Below are 16,365 nucleotides of genomic sequence, written 5' to 3' on the forward strand. Positions count from 1 at the left end.
CATTGAAGAGTAGCATCTAAATAGTAACTGTCCTATAGTTAGTGGATGATTCATTAAACTATGTACAGCGCTGCCAATTCATTTAGTAATATTAAGGGAAAAAAGCAATTAAGAGTTGTGTGTCATAAAGACACACGATAGAAGTGAAATTTTTATCATTTCTTTTTAATTTTACATTTTGATCTCTTGCTTCATTGACACGTTTTATCTCACACCACGCTCTTGTTCTTTCCTCGCCTGACTTAAGCATATTTACAAAAAATTGTATATTTTAAAGAAGAAAATATACTATGAGTAACGAGAAAACTAAAAAACACTCGAAATCCACTTTTTATTTGTTGCTAAAAACGATAAAAAATAATAGAACTTTAAAAAGTTTGCTTAGTGGCTGAACATAAGCAATATAGATTACGCTTCTCATGACTTGACTTGATTAAAAGAAAAAAAAACCTGCATTATTTGAAAAGTTTAAATCCCCAAATATGTGCCAGCTTAAGTTCAGCGTTGAAATTAATTTGTTAATGTTATTAAACCAATGCTTAATAATTACTAATATTCAACATTCATTTTGGCAACTATAAAAAGCGGAAGTATTTTAACTTTATAATTGCTATTTTTTTATTTTTGTCAATAATTATAAAACAACTACGTCACTTCCGTCACCTAAAAAGTTTGCCGATCAGAATTTCAGTGTCCTTGCATAAAAACTTTCACTTCAAAACCAGAACTTTAATATTTTTTGTTGCCAGCAGAGTACAACAAGTTTATTTCTGTACCCCAGAGTCAAAAAGACGTCAGTTACATTATGGTAGTTTTACAGGAGAGATGAAAAACTTTTTTTGTGGCGCATGCAAAGGATGGGGCGCGCGCTCTTTCAACCCTGGTAAAAATTTAAAATTTTTTTTTTTTTTTAAATTGCGTTCGTACACGGCTCGATGCGGAATTGGCTTCTATACACAACGCACTAATAAACGGAAAATCACTATTTTTGGACTTACGTCAGTCCGGCTCTGAGATACAGAAGTTAGCTTTCATGTTTATGATAAACATAAATACGTACTTCCTGTTAGCAAAGTAAAAATTGATGCTCCAATTAGAAGACTATTAGTTTCCAAACAAAAAACTGCAAATGAGATTAAACAAATTCTTCTCATAAAAAAGGATTTTAATTATTTTAAGAGCTAAAACAATATAGCGATACAGTCCAATCTGCACTTGAATATCGAGGAAAGTGAAATTTCATATGAAACATTTACATTTCACTCCAGACTTTGAGCGAAAAAACAACGGTAGTCCTTTTTTTCCCCTTTTGCTTCTTTCAAATGAAAATTTCAAATTTTTGGAAAAATAAGAAACATGGAATACGTTTTTCCGATTGTATTCGTTTCTGATTCGATAAGAAAAGTCATTTCAAACCTCAATTTTCGAACATATTAGAAAACCCACGAACTTTGTATTTTGACTTACCGGGAGAAAAAAAAAATTCTAGCGAAAAGTAATTGGTGACAATCAATATTTTTATGACGTAATATGTGTGTGTTGGAAATATCAAATCAAAACCGATTCAAAAAATTTTTTCAAAAAAAGTACTTTGTTTTATTTTCATTTTTTTTTTTTGCCAATCCTCATTTTAGTAAGAGCATGCATCCTGTACATTTGGTATTGTTCTAATTTGAAACAAAAAATATTTCGCGATAAAAACATTACCAAAAATTAGGAACAATGTAAGAGTAGCCATTAAAGCATTTAATTTTTGCTTGATTTAAACTGCTTTCCATAAGAAAGTTGGATGGGTCGCGATAATAGGGACCTATTATTAGAACAGTTATATTTTAAAGCCTTATACAAAAATGTTGAAACAAAAATAAATAAATAACTTATTGGCTTATTTAATCGTGGACCTTATTAATAAACAAAAGTTCTTCAATATTTTCTAAATAATTGCTTTAAATATTCTTAACAATTACATATTTAAAAATATCAAATCATCCCATGAACCCCATACGAAGGTGTAAACGTGATATTCTACATGTAAGGTGTTCTACACTAGTCCGAGCCAAGTCATATTCTCAAATATAGCAGCGTTGCTGTACCGCAACTGTATTGTATCTTTAGTGTTCTCTCCTTAAAATAAATATTTGGCCAGAGACTGTTTTCCAACCATAATATGAAAGTAAGAGCCTGCCGCATTGAAGCAGGACGCGCCCTTGCAAAATATTTTATCTCTTCCAATTTAGCATATATTAACGGGAAGGCTTGTTTATCTGCCACATGGTTCCGTAAGAGTTAAATAGAATCAGTGCAGTGCAGGTTAGACTATGTAAAAATTATGATCAGCAGAGTTAGTTGATTCAACTTAAGTTTTACTTTATGCCTCACGTAAAATGTGCGCTGCAATTTCATGGAGCACTGGTTTGTTTGCTGTTCCATTAAATGAGGTACATTTTGTAAATTGCTAGAAATAAATTAATTATTGCTCCCGTATACAGGACTTCAACCAGAATTATTACTTTTTGTTATTATATGTCGCTGCCCAATTCGAAGCACATTTAATTTTATTGCTTATAAAGAAATGTATTTACTCTAAAAAAATACCGATGAAATACCGAAGAAAAATACCAGAATTCAAGATGCTTTGCTGACTAAAAGTTTTATTAGAATTTTATGTTTTACATATATCTCTCTCAGCCATTAAACTTGTGTTAACAGCATATATTTTTTTAATGATAATAACAACTATATAAAATCATTATTTTATTTACTACTATTTTTATCATTATATATATTTATTATTTTTATTATTATTACCAGCTGACCTGCGCAAAACATTTGCGACCAACAGCGGTGACTCAAAAGTCCGATTTTTAACAATAATGTTTCAAAAAACAGTCGAAATATTCGTTTGTTGAAAAAATTAAAAGATTTAAAAAAAGAAATGATGCCTCACTTTTGTAGTTTCATAATGGATCAAGGAAGCCCCGCCCCCCTCAAAAGAAGGGAAACGAAACCCATAAGAAATATTATTTATGATACGGTACTGTGCCATGCTAAAAAAAAACATTTTCTTTTCAGACTGAAATGCAATAACCCAACTGTGGTTAAGAATCCTGCAATGAGTTTAGATTATATGCTCTGGAAAATCTGGTTAAAATTTTACCTAAGAGGAAAAGAGTCATTCAGAAATGGCACATTCTGTCTCCTTGCGCGATCAAACTCACCATCTTCGCAATAGTAGCACGATGCTCTAACCAAGTCTTAATGTACCTTCGACTCGAGTGGCTATACATTAACGCAAAGTGGGATAAATTTAATAAATGAATAAAAATATTTGCCTCTTATTAAAAAATAAATGAATAAATAAATAATATGTTTTTTAACCTTTATCACGCTTGACTATGTTAAAATAAGTGTTTTCTATTCCCCTTTTAATACAACGATTATAACTGTGGTTCAGAATCTTTGAAAGAGTTTAGATTGCAGATTTATCAAAATTTGAATTATAGTTCTGTGGAGGAAAATAAGTCACTCAAAACCTTAGAGCAAGAATTAGTAAATGGAGGGAGCGAGTCCAATCGTTTGCTTAGCAAAAGCTGAGGCAAAGACCTCCAAGTCACGTGACTCAACAGTGACGAATGCGTAACACGAATTCGTGGAACTATCGAAGGAAATCTGATTTCTTCTATTGCTTTGCTTTAAAATCTATCACATGACTTGGGATCTTTGCTTCAAGAATGAAAGTCTTCACTCCCTCCATTTGATCGCTTCTCAACCTTCAAAACCGACATTTTCGAGTGGGGATCGAACACGGGGGGGGGGGGGGTATCGAACAAGTGACCTTCATGTTATTAGGATCTTCGACGGTCATTTGAGGCTAGCATATTTCGCAGTCCAGTCTTTGCCATGAATAGACTGGGAATCTATTTTGTTTCTTGTAGGCATAGCGTCTAATTAACAGCAATTTAGGAGTTTCATTTTGATAAATGAATTATTTGCCGATAGTCGTGTCGTAGGCTGGTACAGACTGTTTGGAGCTTCCGGTCTAGCAAATTAAACCTCTTTCTGACTCAGTTACATTCTCAAAGCCAAAAAGAGAACCAATAAAAAAACGAGCTGATGTGTGCATCACATGACTTCCTTTTACTACAATTTTAATGTCATTTTCCCATTATTGGCAATTTTAATGTGATTCAATAGTTTACTCTCTAAATATCACCACCAGTGGTCAAATTAAAAAAAGATTTTTTAAAAAAAATCGCCAAATTTGTCGCCAACTTGGCGACAAAACTTGGCGATCAAAAGACTGGCGATATATCGCCAAGTGCCTGCCAAATTATAACACTACTTGAGTATACATCGAAATTAACAGTGCCTCCAAAAGGGACAAAAGATCCCTTTAGAAACACCCGAATGTAACGAAAAGGGGAGGTGCACAACTAGATCCCACTAGGAGTCTATGTAACAAATTTCAACTTTCTATTACATACCGTTCTTGAGTTATGCGACATACATACGCACATCCGCACATACATACGTACATATGAACGTCACGAGAAAAGTCGTTGTAATTAACTCGGGGAATGTCAAAATGGATACTTCGGGTTTTTATACGTTCTTAAGCATTTATCTGCGCGTGGTCGGGTTGAAAAAAAACTCAACATTAATTCGGGGGTGAGCAAAATGGAAATTAAGGTCGAATTTTGAGATAAATTTTTTTTGCGAATATAATACTTCCTTTTTGCAAAAGAAAGTAAAAAGGTCTTAAGTGATCGTCCCTTGATGTGATTCACAAGATGTGAACTTGAATTTTTTTGTTGAGGGTATAGCTTAGAGACTGTGTTAAAGGTAAAGTTTCTACCTGAGATGCTAATATATCAGAGGTAAGGAATTCAAAATTAGCAATCGTGGTTCCAGAGGCACATTGTCCGCTATATGTCAAATATGAAATGAAAATATAAAATACTTTAACGTCGAACGTCATTAGAACAGTCCTCAGTTTGAGGGGAAATGCATTATATTTATCCTATGCTTTTATTTGTTGGTGGTGCTTGTAAATAATATGCAGTTACAATATTTCAAACCAGAGAGTTATAAATAAACAATTTCTGTTTATGCTATGAAATTGACCTTCCTTGATAAAATGTTGATTTCTAATACTCACTACGCCTTCACTGTTTTGAAAGATTTAGAACAGTTTAAATTGTTTCTGAATCACCTTCCACCGATGAGCTCTGAACCAAACTTAAAAGTGCATTGATGAGTTGGAAATAACTTTAAATTACACAGTGCTTTTTTTTTTTTTGTTCTTTTTTAAGTTTAGATGAAAAAAGAAAACAGATTGTGATAAAAATAATCATGCTTTTGCTAACATACTTAGAAAATAATTAACGACCAGTTCAGACTTCCTTAAAGTGCAAAACATTTGTAAATACTTTCAACACCATGTCCTAAAATCTTAAAACTAAAGTTTCTCGTTAACATCATCGAATAGAGCAAAGGTTCAAAGATAAGCAAGGTTTTGAAGAAGAACTATGGCTTCAAAAACGAAAAAAATATTTCTCAACTAAGCAAACTGTAGCCACGACTTTTGAAACTATAGAATAATGACTTGTGATTGAGTTAACTTTCTTCCAACCTGCATCAAATATATCAGTAGATGTTGAAAGAGATTTCTCCAGACATGGACATTTTCTTTCAGACAGGCACCTATTCAATTTGGTTTTCTTTAACACTGATTTTTAAACAGCAGTAAATGACATTTATTTCTAAATAAAATAAAAATCTCTAATCATGTCTGACTTTTTCTTACTGCATGTCAGCAAAATTTTAGTCTTAGGAAAGTCCATTGCTTAAAATTGGTAATTTAGTTTTCTTAATTTATGTTTAAAAAAACATATTTGCATTTGATACTGTTTCTTAAGGACTCTTTTTTTTTTTTTTTTTTTTGTATTTTAGGGTTTTTTTTTTTAGATCTCTAAAATCCCGGACCTGTCGTTGTCAAAATTCCGGAAATCAGTTCTGAGACAAAAATTTATTATCAACTAAATACTGTAGCATTATCTTAGAAGGGATGAACAAGCACAAGACTTGGCTATAAAAAAAGTCAAATTAAGTACATAAATTTAAATGCAATCTAATGCTTTATTCTTTTTAATAATTAATGCATGTCTGAATCTACTTATGGATATTATGGGGATATTTATATATATACTTATGGCCTGAATATACTTACGGATTTCAGTCAAACGCAAAGTAAAACTATTAAAATACTAAGAAAAACACCATATAAGCTAGTATACGCCATGAAATCTATGACTGCATCTAAGCGTAGTCACGGACTTTACAATTAAACAAAAGCCAGTCACATATCAATATCATGCGATCTTAACCAGTCTTTATTGTACCTTCCTTTTAAGCTCTGACGCTTATCAGCTCGAAAGATTCTAGAGAACACTGAGTAGTTAGGATTAAGATGGTTGAAGAGTAATTTCTTTATTTTTCGATCTATTAAAATTTGGACAACAGTTGTCAGCTAGTTATTTCCAAACCTCCTTCATGCAAATTCTCAAGAAGTATAATAAATGTGTGCTGTACACTTAATCCTCCAACGAGGTAAAAACAACACACCTCTCCGATGTTGGTGATCAAAATAAAACTGGTGTATGCTTGAAATTAATTGTAAAAGTATTAAAAATATTGTTTTTACAAGTTGCTTGCATAAAACAAATATTTTTATTTCAGTTTTCATTTTGTGTTGGAGCCCCTACTTCGTTTATGATTTGCTGCAGGTGTATGGGAAAATCCCGAATGGTCAAACTTCTATTGCTATCTCCACCTTCATCCAGAGCTTGGCTCCACTGAATAGCGCGGCCAACCCCATGATCTATTGCCTCTTCTCGACTCATATCTGCAGGAACTTCAGGCAAGGGCATCTTTAACCTTCCATTAGTGTTTCTCCAATTTTCACTTACCCATCATACTGTGTATTTTGGGTAAGTATAGCTGTGAAGCGAAGGGATAGCAAATACTTAATAACTTCTCCGATCATGCGACGAGTAAAAAATATATGCATACAGCCGACTCTCAATATTTTGAAGTCTTATAACTCGAAGATATTCCTTTATCCCGAACTATTCATTCGATCCCAAAATGAGTTAATGTTTTCAGAGCAAAGTTTGTCTCTATGTCTCGAATGTAGTATTTTTGAGTAGAAGTATTTATAAAGTTTCGTTTTTATCTACGCAAAGAAAAATGCAGACGGAAATTTTCCACAAGAGAAACAGTAGTTAAAACTGTGCTTTACCAGCTGTGGTTTCAGAAAGAGCAATGATAACGAAGCTTAAGTAACCGGTGAATGAGATCATTTAAAAAAAAAATTCTGGGCGGAGGACTTTGCAAATGTTTTACTGCTGTACCTGGAAAATGCCGAAAACTTGTTTACAAACTAAATGACGTTTTAAGATGCGAATAAAAAAAGTTATAAGTCCAAAAAAACTTTCTTTTTCGAAGTATTTAATAAAATGTATTCTCTGTAAAGGTATTTTTATGTATTGTCTATTGAACATAATTTCATCCAAACTATAAGTGTTATAGTTCATATAATGCACAATTTCTGAGAAATAAAATTGAAATTATTCTTGAGCAGGCTGAGAAAAGAACTTCCGATAACTCGAACTACCGATTTCACGTAGGTTTTAGCTGATCCCTTGGACTTTCAGTTATTGAGAGTTTTCTGTAGGTGTAAAATGCAGAAAAGTTACTCTTCTAGCTTTGAAATTTTATGCACCATGTGAAGACTCGTAATCGAAAGGAAAGTTAATGTCCTTCCACTATAAACTAAATTTCCTTCCGTAGTATTTCCAAACCTCTCACATTGCTGCTATAAAGAAAAGAATTCTACAAAACTGTTGTCGAAAATTTATCTACAAATATAAACTAGTATAGGCCAAAACTTTTTACCGTCTTTCTTCTCCTGCGCGCAGTTGCGGATTAAACTTCCACGTTCAAATGGCAAAGCATTTCTTATTGAGTTTCCAATCATTCACGTTCTGAAATTTCAATCTATCCATTGAACCTCGAGAACGCTCCAATAATCAGTCCTGCCGCAACAGTGCAATAGGGATGTCAAAACTGTATTAATTTTGTTTGTCATGGAAGAGAAAATGTAGTTGATGCACTTTGAGAAAGTTGCAATTAACAAGGAACGCATTTCTTCAGATAGTTATATTTCTAAAGGTACTTTCCTCTAAAGTATAGTTTAATACACGTTCATATTTTAAGATATCTACAATGACAGTCTGGTTTTATGTTACTCAAACTACTGGTATAAAAAAACCTAGCATACAGAAAATACATTTAAAAAAAATTAAATTGAAAAAAAAAAAAACCCTAAAAAGTAATAGTGGCAACTTTTTCAACAGGTATTATATACATATTTTACAAAAAAATAAAAATAAAAAAAAAATTTAGACATCATTTTAATATTCTTTTAACACATTCATTTGATAATCCTGGCGTTGAGAACAAAAAAAGTCAGTAATAGTAAATTGTGTTTTAGTCTTTGTTAGAATTCGAGTTCAAATGCTTCATTTGAACTCAATGCTTGAGTTTTGAGGCAGCATTTTCCAGGATTGAAATACTTTGACCATATAAAAGACAGGAGTCTGTGGAATGCATTTCAGCTTGCATAATTAACTTTCAGTAACGTCCATCAGAGTTAAACGAGCTGATGTGTGCATCACATGACTTCCTTTTATGCTAATAGTGCCTTAGAGTAAGCAAGAAAACACTTCAAATATTTTCACCCCTATTTTGTCACGAACCAAAACACAAAAAAGCGTTTTACAGAGATTAATTTTCCACATATCCGCAATTTTAACGTGATTCAATAGATAACTCTCTAAATATCGTCAATAGCGCCAAATTAAAACCAGATTTCAAAAAATGCTATATAAAGAACGTTTTCTTCACATTCAATCCTTGTATGAAGACACATAAATGTTCAGTATGTAACTTTTATGTTCATACAAAACAATCATTTTTGCAGTTTACAGTGCAGTAATAATAAGCAAATGAGCGGAGATAACGCAAACTGATGCTTAGGGGACTCTTAATCGTGGATTAGATATTCGATCGGCACACGTAATACATAATCAAACCAATTTTAACAATTGCCTGCTTCAAATGTACAAAAAACAATTTAAATGCTAGACTTAAATGCTAGACATAAATACACCGAAAGGCGTGAAACTATCATGGTTTCTTTCGCATTAACTAAATGTGTTGCAATTAAAACTGCTATCAATATTGAAATTACTTACAAGTATCTTATAAATCTACTAAGTTCCCACTTTGAAGACGCACACACACACTACAGTTAAAAAGCAAAGTGATATAAATAGTTTTGAGTAAAATGTATGCGATGTTAAGCTTCAGATAAGTTTTCATTGAAACGTTTTTACAAATTATACTCTACAGCTACTCCTAAAATATCATTCCTCAAAACAGATAAAAGCTACTCTTATCATTTGCAATAAAAACCTCCACATTTTAAATTTTCCCGCTTACAATCCTATTCTTCTAAGTGATTTATATGTCTATTTTTTTTTTCATTACTTTTACAACACATATTACTCTAAGTCTTTCTTTCTTGCTTTCAGTGTCATGTCATAAATTATTTAAAAACTTAATGAAAAACAAGTAGATAATGTGATGCGGTTTTTGAAAATATATTGCAGAGTTGGAAGTTTGGGAAGGAACATAACTATTGTTCTTCGCATGCATGAAAAATGACGAAATTAGCTTTGTGCTACAATATAATTAAAATGAAAAATCAATGTAAAGAAGCACAAATTCTCAAGAAAATACAATTTTATTCTCAAGAAACTATATCAAGGCTAGAATTAATCTTCTTTATCTGTACAAAAAAACTCACCCCACAACAAGAAAGGCGTTGGAGAACAGTACCGTAACTAATATAAACGCTTACTGGAGACTTAAGAACTCAAATAGATTGGATTAGAACCGTGTTGTTGCAGAGCGACATTATTTTTAACAAAACAGAATGCGTGATCGCCACTTTTGGCGACTGGGAATTGATTCTTTGGTAGCCATTTTCGATGAAATGGTTGTCCGTTGGCGATTGGCGACTAATAATATAGAGCTCAGGTTGAGGCTCACAATCCCAGAACCTTTGGTTTTAACGCATAATGTCAATTATAATACGGCAGTTTGTGTATACGCAAGGGCTGCTATGGTCAAATCCTCACCTCCCAAAAAGTAAATTCTCGCTGTGTTATAGCCTCACGATGTTGAAATTCTTTGAAAACTTCTCAAAACAGCGAAAGGTTCACACGCCCTAAAGAATTTACGTTGCGAAAAAGAAAAAAACCATCTTTGAGAAGTATTAAAATTAAAGAAAACAAGAAAACAAAAACTATATGTAAATCTGACGTAGATTTTTTTTTTTTTTTTCGTTTTTAATGAATTAATTCACTTTATCGGTGCAAGACTTTGTGCGCACCCTGTTCGTTGTCCATATGATCGTTATTTTCCTTTAATAAGAAGTCAACCGATTAAAATTGTCTTGCCGATCAAGGGGAGTCTGTACTCTGTACACGCGCATTTTTAAATTGCTGAACTTGATGTACCTTTTCCTCAAAATGTTTAAATGATAAAAACTCAACATTATCAAAGGGTTTTCAAGTAGTCTACTGAAATTCAAAGCAATCTGTCTTCATTTCATAATTTATAAAATAAAAAAAAAAACAATAGTTAATTTTTAAATGGAAAACAAGCCTTTTGGAAATACTCTTGGCTTGAATATTTTGAATACATAAAAGCTAAAAAAAAATATTCCTTTAAAGGGTTTAGGGTACCAACTTTTCTTTAACGTATACAGCGGCTGTTTGTCGAATTGCGACGGTTGTAAGAAAGACAACACTCACTCTAAAAGTTCCTTTGCGCAGAATTTCTTTGTTTGAAAAAATATTAGTTTTTAAACTGCTTATTGCAGTTCAAGAACGATCTAATGTGTATTGTTATTTCTTCCCAGAAGGCTGCCTTTCTGCAACTGGATTGCACAGAAACTGTGCTTTTGCTTCCCTTCCATGCAACGTCCTTTACCTGATAACCATTCCCGAGCTTCAGAGTACACCACGATGACAGAAACCATGACAGCTAGCCACAGGAATTCGACGTTTCACGCCATGACCGTGCGAGGAGCAAGGCCAACCTTTCAGAAACAAATCTCCGCTACTACAGAGAACCACAATAAAGGAGAGTCAGCAACAGGGAATCACACCAGAAACTCAAGAGTCTGAGGAGGACGTGTCCTTTGTCGAAATGATCTGATCAATAATTTAAGGAAGTTGACATGTTTGAAGCTATGCTTTGAAAACATGATCGAAGCTATGGTTTGAAAACATGTTCAAAGCTGTGGTTTGAAAACAAGTATGAAGACATGTATGAAATAACAATTTTAACTTGTGTAAATTTGAGCTCAAGTATTGAAAAAAATTCGTTTAGTCACAAATTATTTTAAAATTCCTTTGATGTCGATTTCAACCAGTTATTGGCTCATTTACTGAAACAAATGAAGTCTTGTCCATTTCTAAAGCCTCTGATATACTCATTAACATCAATAATTTTGATCGATTTATAAAAACTTTGAAAAACTTTAGGCTTTCAAATGCTCTAATGAGCATTTGATATAACAGAGATTTTATAAATTTACATCTTAAATCCAGTTAGTGAAAAAAAAATCATCCATTTTTATTGAACATGGTTTAATGAAAAATAATCGTACGCTATTAGTAGCTATTGCTCAGGAGTTGAAAAAAAAATCCGTTTAATAACAAATTATTTTAAAATTGCATTGACGTCAACCAGTCATTGGCCCATTTTTAAAAATAAATGAAGTCTTGTCCATCTCGTAAATCCTTGATGTACTTCTCTGCATATTTATCATGTTGACTGATTTATAAAAACTACTTTGATAAATTGTAGGCATTCAAATGCGTATTAAAACAATTTTATATTTTAAAAATTTACGTCTTATATCCAGTTGATAGCAAAACCACGCATTTTTATTAATTGAAAATGGTTTTGTGAAATTGTGTCGTAAGCTATTTCTTTTTAATTTTTAATAGTGGAGAAAAATTCTGCAAATTAACAGATTTTCATATTTTAAGTGAGCTGTTACGAGTTCAATTTTGTCACATGCTCAGTTAGTAGAATAACCACACTACTAAACGTTTTGAGGAATAATTCATACTACATTTTAAGAATGCATGCGTTTTACTAATATATAATGAACTGAACTTCTTAGTGCACTGTTTAATGTTGGTAGTTTTTCCTACCCTTTCTTTATCAGGAACAAATGAGGCAGGATGCGGCTGACAAATTTCAGTTTTAAAATATTCATGTTTGAACCAAGTTAAAACCAAATCTACGGAACATTAGGGGGGGGAAGCCTTTTTTCTTGTATGTACAGTATGGATGGTTCTTATTACTGTACTTACTCATTGAACATTATTAAAATTTAGTCTTAAAACTTCTTTTTCACTCAAACACTCTGAAAATCTTTGAGAAATTAGATTTAACTAACTTATTGTTCAGCATGCAAAATTATTTATTTTGTAACCATAAAAAGGAAGAGACATTTATCAATGCAGTGGACAGAACATTTGTAATACATGAAAGTTTAATATGCATCCGCAATTCAAATGTGATTCTAAAATAAGTAAAATCTTGATTAATAAAAAAACTTCAACAATTCTTTGTCGTATGTTTAAAAATGAGTTTTTTTTTCTTCGCTTAAAAAAAACTTAGCTACTTAGCAATTGTTTGAACAGTATATGTACTTCACTATTGGTTTATCTCATTAGTGTATTTTTCATTTATTCAAAAAAAAAATTAATTAATAAAATATAAATGTTAAGAACTAGTTTCATATTTATGAACGTTTTTTATTTAATTTTGTAGAACTATCTGTCCTGTATACCGCTGCATCGATATTTCATTTTTAAATAATATGGCTTTTAACTAAAGTTAAGAGATAGGGAAATTGGTACTTATAATTGTTCAGAAGTCCGACAATCATCAATACAGATTCTTTGTAAAGTATATCTAAGATAAATCATTATTATTATTGCACTTTAAAAAATTAAATTCTTTTTTTGTTTGCCTTTAACTTGTTTTTTAAACATTTGCTTCTCAACTGAATAACCTGTTTTTTTCAGAAATTTTATTAAATTAAGCGAATATTGAGATGCTATGTGCAGTTCTTTTTATTCATGCAAACTTGGTGTCAAAGTATTTGAGAGATGTCACTTTAAATGGGGACTATTCGTACAAAACTACTACATTGCAATGCGTCTTTCGAATGTCTAAATTCGAAAAACGAAACCTTTACGAGAAAAAGCATGTGCTGTAATAGCTTTTCATACAACATTTGCCAATGCTGTTAAAAAATAAATAAATAAATAAAAACTGAAAATCGGCTTATTTTTTATGGCTATGATTTTGACCATATAATAGGAAGTTAGTGTTTTCAGAACCTTTTAAAACCAACTTCAATCGTAAAGAGCATACAACTATTTTTTCAATGTTGTTCGAAGTAAATATTGCAAAGTAAGACATCACATTTATGAACGCAATATCATTCTTTAAAAGAAAAGATATCTCTAAAAATAAACATAAATGTTTATAGGTGAGCTGAAGGCTTAACAGTGCTATTGTTTAACACATTTTGAGCGTAATCTTTACTGTACAGGGTGTTCACTAAAGTCCCTTTCACTCTCTTAATTTTGAAATAACTGCTGCTATCTTCATAAACTTGGTGTCTAGGTATTGTATATTGGATATGCACTACCGAATGAAGCCGCTCTCCGCGCCACCTGGCGGAAAACTTCGGAGTTAGCTTTCGTATCTCAAAAAGGGGGAAAAGATGGAGGAAAACAGTGAAATACAAAGTTGTAGAGCGTTACCGATTTAATAAAGAAAGACACCTCGTTGACATGGATGTGAAAAATAGAAGGGTTAAAACGTGCATTCGATTTTCTTGATTTCACGTAAATGTCCCAGATTTACGTTCCTGTGGCGTCACGAAACAGACGGGAGAAGAAATAATAATCTTCCGTGTTAAAGATGACACCGAAATGTTAAAATAAAGGTATATCATTACATCTTGTAATTCTTTTTCGGTCTCAGATCATTTTCTGACATCACAGAGAAGGAATTCGCAGAAAAACAAGTGCGCGTTTCAACGTTCTATTCTCTGCATTGATGTTCACAAGGTGTATTTTTGTACTTAATCGATGATTCTCTACAACTTTGTAAATCGCTTTTTTACTCAATCTCAATCCGTATTCGAGATAGAAATTAGAGATAGAGGGAATCTAACTCCGCAATTTTCCACCAGGTGGTGCTGTGAGTGGTCTCACTCGGTAGCTCATATCCGGTGTACTTATACCTAGACGCCACATTTATAAACATAGCAACAGTCATTCTGAAATTAAGAGGGTGACTAGGGGGTTTTAGTCGGCACACTATATAATTTGGAAGCAATGGTTTTTTGGCCGACTACTAAAATTCAGTTTCATTCAGAACATACGGGCAGCTTTGGGTATATTTTAGACGGTATATTTTGGAAGTCCGGATACATTTTGGAAGCAATGGTTTTTTGGCCGACTACTAAAATTCAGTTTCATTCAGAACATACGGGCAGCTTAAAATTTTATCAATATTTTAAGATAATGCTGAATCATTGTTAGCAGTTTTCACAGGAGATACAAACTCTTTTTTAAAAAACAATTTTCGATTTTTTATTGTAATACCAAGTTGAAATAACTTTGAAAAAATATATTTCGATAGCCTATTCTGGTGTGCAACTGAGGGCAGAACAAGACAAAAACATTATGTTAACAACTTAACGTTTACCTTCAGTTTATCGTTCAATTCTTTAAAATGTTCTCTTCCGTTATCAAAAGAAAAAATAATCCAAAAATTTCGACAAATATCAAAAAATCTAACAAAATGCTTAAGTGCAGATTTAAAAAAAAATAATATTAGTTTAAAGCTCGACATGTGTGAAATAAATAAATCCTGCTTTAAAGGGAAGCAGTTTCATTTGTTAGGAATGAAATGAATGGTAGATGATGCTAATGTGAACAAACATTCTGAAGTAATGCTTTCTTTAAAAGGAAGTTTAATGGATTGTAAATAAGTGCAGATGGAATCAACTACCATGACATGCCTTAATGCAAAAAAGCTTTGATTTCTTCTGAAATTATAAAACTCCAGTTTAAAATCCATATATAAAACACTGCGTTTAATACATCATCGAAACATAAGACATTAGTAACAGCGAAAGCTCTTACGAAGAGTACTCTCGATTGCAAAGCTTGATGCGCGTTACTAAAACAAAGTTCATATAAATCCAACAAATGATAATGCAATAAATACTATATTTTACAAAGGCATTTTCCTCGTTATATTATCAAATTATTCATTTAACGGGAGGTTATTTCAGTTTTAATATTGAGAAACAAAAATTTCGATCGAAAAGTCACTTCTTGTGGCTTGTCACATTTCTGCCCCGAGTCCTTCAATTCAGATGATTACAAAGTGAGAGTTCAATTGGTTACACAGCATTACACACAGCAAACTCGACTGGTTGCACATTTGCATCAAATTCAGTAATGAGGTATTGGCAATGTCAGGAAGAGCCTACTTAAGGGCTTCCATATCCGTTGACATGGGCACTAGGGTATGTCTTTTTTTTTTTTTTTTTTTTTTTTTTTGAATATTGACTTGCGCAATTAGGATGCACTACATTTGCCTCCTTGAAATTCATTTCTAATATTATTTTTGAAAAATATTAAGGTTTAGCTACAGGGAAACGAGCTACAAAGTTTGAAAAAAAGATAAAAAATGGTCAGTTTCCTAAATTTTTTATAAAAAATACAATGTTTATAATTCTTGTTCTAATACCATTCAAATGCTTCCTTTTAACATTCTTTACACATATTTTTATGATTAACTATATTTCTTTAAAATTATTATATTTATTTCCCATAAATGTGCACTACGTACGTAGAGTATGTTCTGCGTTAGTGAAAATATTTTTTTTTTAAACTATGTTCGTATGAATCCATCTCTCTTGGCCCAATCACATACTGATACTGCAGCCTCGGTCACTAATTTCACCGCTCTCTCGCAACTTTGAGTGTGTATTGAATACGGAGGAAGTTTCAGTGTTAGAACATTCAATGCTTTGAGCTGTTCCAAAGATAAATTTTCTGTGAAAATTGGTTCAGAGAGGATCTCTGCCTCCCAGTCGATCAGTTCAGTAAGATTGCAGTCACC

The 16,365-nt window shown here is 32.2% G+C and overlaps 1 protein-coding gene across 2 annotated transcripts in view; it reads left to right on the top strand.

The window, feature by feature from the left end:
- The window catches only part of LOC129225542 (cardioacceleratory peptide receptor-like), a 219,289-nt gene extending 206,086 nt beyond the window's left edge, over positions 1–13,203 (top strand). Inside the window, exons 7-8 of one of the 2 annotated variants that reach the window (XM_054859983.1) lie at positions 6,739–6,919; positions 11,051–13,203. In XM_054859983.1, the coding sequence (XP_054715958.1) occupies positions 6,739–6,919; positions 11,051–11,318 (449 nt within the window). In that variant the 3' untranslated portion in view covers positions 11,319–13,203. The remainder of the gene's footprint in view (positions 1–6,738; positions 6,920–11,050) is intronic. The other variant, XM_054859984.1, reaches the window with a different exon arrangement.
- The last annotated feature ends 3,162 nt before the right edge of the window (positions 13,204–16,365 follow it).

The sequence above is a fragment of the Uloborus diversus genome, chromosome 7 (genome assembly GCF_026930045.1).
Source record: "Uloborus diversus isolate 005 chromosome 7, Udiv.v.3.1, whole genome shotgun sequence".
Classification (NCBI taxonomy): Eukaryota; Metazoa; Arthropoda; class Arachnida; order Araneae; family Uloboridae; genus Uloborus; species Uloborus diversus.